The sequence below is a fragment of the Entamoeba invadens genome (genome assembly GCF_000330505.1).
Source record: "Entamoeba invadens IP1 unplaced genomic scaffold scaff_1105074726609, whole genome shotgun sequence".
NCBI classification, from domain to species: Eukaryota; Evosea; order Mastigamoebida; family Endamoebidae; genus Entamoeba; species Entamoeba invadens.
Window position 1 is genome coordinate 151,378 of NW_004191835.1, and position 7,454 is coordinate 158,831.

At 34.3% G+C, this 7,454-nt stretch overlaps 4 protein-coding genes across 4 annotated transcripts; 2 read left to right on the forward strand and 2 right to left on the reverse strand.

Moving 5' to 3' along the window:
- On the forward strand, positions 1 to 1,740 carry EIN_135470 (tyrosine protein kinase, putative; the record flags this gene model as incomplete). Its single annotated transcript, XM_004185241.1, has 1 exon — positions 1 to 1,740. A coding segment is annotated over one exon (1,740 nt), but the record flags the coding sequence as incomplete, so codon positions are not given.
- A 235-nt stretch (positions 1,741 to 1,975) lies between these two features.
- Positions 1,976 to 2,464, forward strand: EIN_135480 (hypothetical protein; the record flags this gene model as incomplete). The annotated part of the gene is made up of 1 exon (XM_004185242.1): positions 1,976 to 2,464. The coding sequence occupies one exon, from the start codon at positions 1,976 to 1,978 to the stop codon at positions 2,462 to 2,464; it is 489 nt and encodes a 162-aa protein (XP_004185290.1).
- A 234-nt stretch (positions 2,465 to 2,698) lies between these two features.
- EIN_135490 (hypothetical protein) lies at positions 2,699 to 4,100 on the reverse strand (the record flags this gene model as incomplete). Its single annotated transcript, XM_004185243.1, has 2 exons — positions 2,699 to 3,381; positions 3,473 to 4,100. 2 exons carry the CDS (start codon positions 4,098 to 4,100, stop codon positions 2,699 to 2,701), a joined length of 1,311 nt encoding a protein of 436 aa, XP_004185291.1.
- An 895-nt stretch (positions 4,101 to 4,995) lies between these two features.
- EIN_135500 (hypothetical protein) lies at positions 4,996 to 7,452 on the reverse strand (the record flags this gene model as incomplete). The annotated part of the gene is made up of 1 exon (XM_004185244.1): positions 4,996 to 7,452. A coding segment is annotated over one exon (2,457 nt), but the record flags the coding sequence as incomplete, so codon positions are not given.
- Positions 7,453 to 7,454: the final 2 nt, after the last annotated feature.

The following is a 7,454-nucleotide window of genomic DNA, read 5'->3' on the forward strand; positions in this document are numbered from 1 at the left end:
TGTGATTTAAAGTGTTCAACATGTAACAACAAAGAGAGGTGTCTTACTTGTAACACAACGAATTACAAAACAAATGATGGTGACTGTCTTCCACAAAGTAGTATCATTGGTTGTCAAGTCAAAGTGACACAACTCGGATGTTCAAAATGCCAAGAAGGTTATTATCAAATAAACACAAACGAATGTGAAACGTGTGACAAAAATTGCAAGACTTGTTTTTCAACATCAACCAAATGTACTTCATGTGATTCATCACACGTCCTTCTTTCAAGTGGGAGTTGTGTTGGTCTTTCCCAAATTTCTAAGTGCACAGAGATAACGAATTCTCGATGCTCAAAATGTTCATTTTGGAATACACCAAGTGAAGATGGCACTTCATGTGAAACCAAAGCAGTTTGGTGGGCTATCATAATTGTTGTTATAGTGTCTGTCATAATTATTACACTTTCCATAACCGTTATCATATTAACAACTAAGAAAATACTTGACATTGTTCATGGTAACATATCAGACAAAAACAAAACTATATTTTTGATGGAGAAGTCTAACATTGTCTTTTCTAATATTCAAGGCGGAATTTGCATTTCTTCCAATGAAATCAATTTCAACGAGGATTTTGATGAAATTCCAGTTGACGCTGTTACACGCCAAATGATTTCTGTTGGTAACACAAACAAAAACATTGTCAAAATCCAGTTCACTTATTCATCAAAAATTGAAAAGTTTGAACTTGAGGTTGATCCAGTAGTCGTTACTCTTAAAAAGGGATATGCCTGTGAATTTTCAATTTATTTGAAACCACTGTGTACTTGTAAATTTCACAGTACAATCCAAATGATATCAAAAAACATTAAAAGTGGTGAAGAGAAATACAATGAAATTATGATTAAGGGGTTGACTTGTCGGTCCACACGCATCGACTACGAAGAGTTAATAGAAGAGAAGAAACTTGGTGAAGGTTCTTTTGGAATTGTGTATAGAGGAACCTTTCGAGGTAACGATGTAGCAATAAAAGTGATGAAGAGTTCAGCGGATGAGATGGGAGGGATGGAAGAATTTGAGAATGAAGTACAGATGATGGACAAATTTAGAAGTGAGTACGTTGTTCATTTTTATGGAGCTTGTTTTGTACCAAATAAGATATGTATGGTCACTGAATATGCGGAATTTGGGAGTTTGTCGGACTTGATTAAGAAAAAACATACGAGTGATGAAATTGGTATGAAAATGCGAGTAAAAATCATGTTAGACTCCTCCAAGGGAATATTTTATCTTCATGAAAATGGGATATTACACAGAGATATCAAACCAGACAATATCCTCGTCTTTTCACTTGATTTGGATCAGAAAATAAATGGAAAGTTGACTGACTTCGGTTCGTCTCGGAATATCAATTTACTGATGACTAACATGACGTTCACCAAAGGTATTGGTACTCCTGTTTACATGGCACCCGAAGTATTGAAGCAAGAGAGGTATAAACGGTGTGCTGATATATTTTCCTTTGGGGTGACTATGTTTGAAAGTTTTGGGTGGTGCAATGCATACCCTAAAAAAGACTTCACGTACCCATGGAAAATAGCAGAGTTTGTGATCGAAGGAAAACGGCAAAACAAAATGAGTTGTATGAGTGAAAAACAGTATGACTTGATATCAGAATGTTGGGAACATAAGGCGGAAAATCGACCACATTCGGAAGATGTTGTTCATAGCCTCCAATCAATTTATGATTCCTTATAATTTTTTGTTGTTTTTAAATCGCTTTGATTGAAAAACTAGAAAATATATCGGATAATCAATTGCGAATTATTCGTTTTTTATACAATTTTTCTAAATTGTTTGAAAGGATCGTTTCTTTCAAAATGAAACTGTTTTTGTTAAATAAGTGTGGAATTGTCTATTTTTTGCTTATTTTTTTGTTTTTTGTTACGAAAACTCATTAAAAACTTTATAGAAACTTCAAAATACTAAAAATATGATGAAAAGCATTAAAGTATGCGTAGTTGGCGAAGAAGGAGTCGGTAAATCGACTTTGGTATCTTCATTTGTAAATAACGAATACAAGGAGACTACAACCAAATACACCGCTTTAACACAAACGGATAATGGGCTTATGGAAATCAACTTTTGGGTATCTTCAGAAAGGGATTCATATGAAGAACGAATTCAATACTATGTTGACACTGATTGCTTCATACTTTGTTTTGCAATGAACGACCAAAATTCGTTTGACAAAATCCAAAGCATATGGATTCCAGAAATACAACAGAACACGAACAGTCCAGTTTTCTTTCTTGCTGCAACAAAGACGGATTTGAAAGAATCGAAATACCCACAGAAGTTAAATGACATAGTCAATCAGACTTTTGTGTCACGACTTTCTATGCATGTCTTGGGTCGCAAAATCAATGCAATTGGTGTTGTTGAATTCTCTTCTAAAGAGCCTGTTTGTTCATTTATATAATGATGTAACAATGTTATCACACAAATGTTAACGTAACAGGAAAAGGTAGACAACATCTTTAAAATGATAGCAAGTTTTATATTTGGAAAGCGTCAAGATCTTACAATAAAAAAACAATGTGAATTGGGTGTAATAAGCCCAAGAAGCCCACGATTATAATCAATTCATTATTTAACTGACCGACTCATTATGTTGCTCTACAAGTGGTGACCAAAAAACACTAAACACACATATTTAATCGATGTCCCATATCATAATATTAGATACAACACACCTCACATTGACAGACGTCGAAGCAGTGAGACCAACCCACATCTTCTTCCCAAAAATGTTTCGAACATTTTTAGTTCTTAAGATCACCTCTTTGTTCACCCAACACACCACACAGTCCGTCCCAAAAAAGACTGAAATATCACACCGTTCTCCTTTAACCAATTCCTTTGGTATATTCTCTGTTATTCCACACCCATCTTTGTGGTTACTGGATATCCCTTTTTGTCCCTCGGTGAGCATTACACCAATATGCCCAAAGCTCGGGTCGTCCTTCGTTGGACTACTTTTAAAACTAAATTCGACAGCTGTGCCATTCTTGATGCCTTCATACCCAAGTCCATCATAACTCTTACCCAATGCTTCTTCCCCAGAGTTCTGGAGAACTACTGAAAACCCTTCGTACACTACAGCCTCTTGACATATCGTGAATTTGAACATCACTCCTTTCTTCGGTAATATGGAAAACCAAACGGCTGAAGTATCACTCGCCTTTTCAATCAGTGAAAGTCCTTCAGCACACTCTTTACAGTTTCCAACAAGAGACGTGCGTGGTTTAATGAATTGTGCGAGTCGTCGAATCGATTTCATTTCGGGACAGTCACAATACAATAACTGCAAATCGCGCACAGAGAACATTGGAGCATCTATTACTCAGCACTTGTGCATTCCAATGATACATCCTATTAATATAGTATTAAAATATTATAGTACTAATAATATATAATAACAACAAACGATTGTCCGTTCCAAAAGTCACTCCAATATATTTATGTGCACCCAACGCACCCCAGGAGTCTTTCTTAATAACGCAATTGATCAACTCTTCGCCATCCACTATGCATGTGAGTCTTCGGTCTTCAACTTTTACTTTGACTTTATACAACAGAAGGACAGGTAGCTTCGCTATGTTTGTCCCGTTGGTCGGTCTGACATCCAATACCCCTTTGGAACCATCTGAGACGTATACACAATAACTCGGATAGGAAAAGATACTTGGAAGTGAAAGTTGAAACCGAAAGGATACTGCTATCGCGTTTTTAATGCCGGCAGCACCCTTCCCTTTACCATCAGTACCGAGCGCATCCCTCCCCTCGGATTGGATCACTATCGCAAACCCACCATTGGTAATAACACTCGCACAAATTGTAGCACTCAAGAAGAAGTCGTCCTCTTTGAGGTCCATCCACAACGCACCATTACGAGAGTTTGTGCGCGCGAGAGTGTACTCCCCCAAATTTCTCGAGATAAGTCCACCCTTAGTTGTAATATCAGGTGTGTCGATCGTTGAAAATTGGGTCTTTATTTCCTTCTTTGGTCCTTTTTTATCGGACTTACTTCCACGGTGGTGAAATATAGCATGCATTCTATGATTTAAAAAGTTCTATTATTCTTCATTCCCATCACCATTTATATTTTTAAATTTGTTTTAACTTCTTCATAAACCCCATCTGTTCAGAGTTTTTTTGTGAAAAAATCGGGCATTATGCTATTTATCCTTTTAAAATAACGTTTTCTAAAATAAAGAAATAATTTAAAAATAGATATAATTATTTTTACTAATTATTGGGTAGTGTTTTTGTATTTTTTTGGTGGAATAAAAACAGTTCATTTTGTTTGTTTGTGAAGTTCTATTTAATGTTTAACTTAAATAGAAATAAAATACAATTTCATTAATTTAAATATAAATTTAATAAATGTACTATTACTTTGAAGTATATCAAATATTTTTTATTTCTTTTTCCATTTTTTGTAATACAAAAATTATTAATTAGTATTTTTTGATTTTTAATTAATAAATTATTTTTTTATTCAAAATAATTAACGAGTGATTTTATTTTAAAACTAAATAATTTATTAGTATTTATTATATATATTAATAATAAAATAATTAAGTTATTTAAATTAATCGTTAATTAAATAATTATATTAAATCATAACTATATTTTTCTATTAAATGATCATCATATTATGAATTATTAATAATTATGATATTATTTTTATTATTATTATTTATAATACATAACTATATTTATATTTACAATTTAATAGTATTTTTTTATTAATAATTAAATTATTAATATAAATACAATTCTATAAATACAATTTTTGTTTTTAATTTAAAAATATGAAAATGAAATAATACACATTTATAATACTAAAATGTATTTAACTAAAAAGTAATAACATTACTAATGAAAAATTACAAAAAAACAAATTACTAAAGTTTTATTATTTAATAATTTAACTAGTAAAAATCATTAGAATGCTTTCTCGAATTGTTTGGTGTTCTTCACCATCTGTATAAGAGGCGCAAGCTTTTGTGATAAATCAGCATACTTCATTTTAATGATAGCAGCAAACAGAGGGCATGCAGCAGTCGCCAAAGCTTCTTTGTGTGAATTCACAGCATTTCCAGTCACATCCCTTGCGATGCTTTCGATGATATCGAGGATCAACTCCTCATATTCCAAAAAGAGGGTGTTGTTCTTGTTTAACACTGTAATGATCATCGAGAAGGCATTCAACTGTAAATCGCGTGCTCTATCTTTCTTCATGTCTTTTGCGAGGTTATCGACTATTGCAAGGAACATCTCCTTCTCGTCGAACCACTCGAAGTAATAGTTGAGAAGACCATTAACACATTGGTACACTGTGTTTCGCGAAGACACCCCAATATCATCAGTATATGACAACGTCCCAAATTTGACGATTGAGACGTAACGAGGATCACATTGCATTTGTGGGACAATAGCAGAGACTATTAAAGTGATATAAGGCTCGACTTCTGTTGTTTTCGATTGGACCAACACATTGATTACAGAGTATACTGCGCGTTTGACAAATCGGTTGTAGTTATTCAAGTTGTCGACTATCAATTGGATATATTGGATGATGTACTTAATGTGTTGTTCATCAACACTGGATGGTATACAATTGACCAACGCGTTGTCTTTGTTTGACTCAGAGTCATTATATATTTCATCTTTTTCTTTCACTTGAAGTTCGAAGGCTTCAAGACTTTGTTTGTCTTTAGGAAGTGGTGGTAAGTGACCTATAGACTCTTGGGACTTCCGTTGTAACGCGTCGAATAAGACGGGGAATAATTCCTCTGGCTTTCTCTTCACTAAATAACAAAGACATTCGTTGATAGTACTTTGACATGCATTGTTTGTTCGAATAGCAACTAAGTCATTGAACAATTGAGTCACTTTACTGTCTTCTATATTTGACAATGAATTTTTCAAAGCAATTGCCACATTGAGTGGGTTTTGTTTTTCGTTCTTAAATAACTCCAGTAACAAGTCGACGTTCTCAATTTTACCTAAAGTGAATATTGAGGCTTGACTGATATAGACGGAGGGGTCATCTAATTTAGTAGCAAACAGATTTAAAATCTTCTGGTCGTCGATTTTCTTGTTTTCTTTTAAAAACGCAAAAGTGTAGATGTATGCGACACTAATGAAAAAGTCGGGGGACTTCTCATTGAAGTTCTTTGCTGATATCATTTTGGTGTACTTCTTTGTAAACGACTCAACATCGATATTTGTTGAAGCCGACATTGCACCAATTACCATGAAATTGATAACAAGAGGGACTTTCCCTTTTTCGAATGACATAATTTTGGACTCTATCTTTTTGTCGAACTTCGAGAGCGTTGCGATGAAATTAGTGAGTGGTGTTATAAGTATGTCTGTGGCATTTTGTGACTTCGCGGCTGCTAAAACGTGTTCGAACAACTTTGTTATCACAATCTTTGCATTTTCCTTTGATGAAAGTGTCGAAGTAATTAATTCGATTGTTTTTGTTACAACATGTGGGTCTTTGTTCTCCAAGAAAGTGGCGAGTGTTGGTGATAATTGCGTGAATAGCTTTTTATCGATTTGTGTGATTGAAACAACAACCTTTGCTGCAGACAATAAAGACAACAAGGTTTTAGGGTTTTCAGAGTCTTGCGCCAAAAGGGTCGCCAGAACTTCATGTGGACTTTTGATACCTTTTGCTAACGTATTTGAGAACGCGGCTATTACATCCATTGCAGCGTTCTTTAAAACGACATTCGACCCTTTGATATGTGGTAACATCAAATTCATCAGATTCTCTGCGTCTAAAGTCTCGTCTTTGAACTTCGAGAGTATAATCCTTAAACAAATCAAAGCATTTTGAATGTTAATTTCCACCTTTTCAGATGCAGTAAACTCAAGAAGTCTATTCACCGCATCACTAATTTTGGTCGACTTCGCGAAAGCAGTTTCGACTGAGTAAAACAATGAAAGAAGGATGTTCAGACTAAAACTGACATTATTCCCCGACTTCAACATTTCTAAAGCACTAATTAACATAAATACGTCAAAGTCAAATGCATTGGGAATCGATACAATCAAATTGACCAATTCAAAGAGTTGATTGTTCTTATCAATTGGTTGTTGAAACGCATTTTTAAAGTAGCTTTCGTGTTTCTTGATTGCACTGACAAGTGTTTTACTATCGATTGTGATGAGTTCCTTTGTGATCAATAGAACAGTTCTCTTCGACAATTCAGTCGAAGTCTTATCCTCTAAAACACTTTGGAGACTATCTAATATCTTGTTGAACGACTCAGTGATCACTTCTTTGCATTTTGTCTTCGCAATATAATGACGACACATTTTATTCAAGAGACTTAAGTCCCCCTCTATCGACTTTAAAAAAGTTCTTTCCCACTGAGCTGAGTTACTAT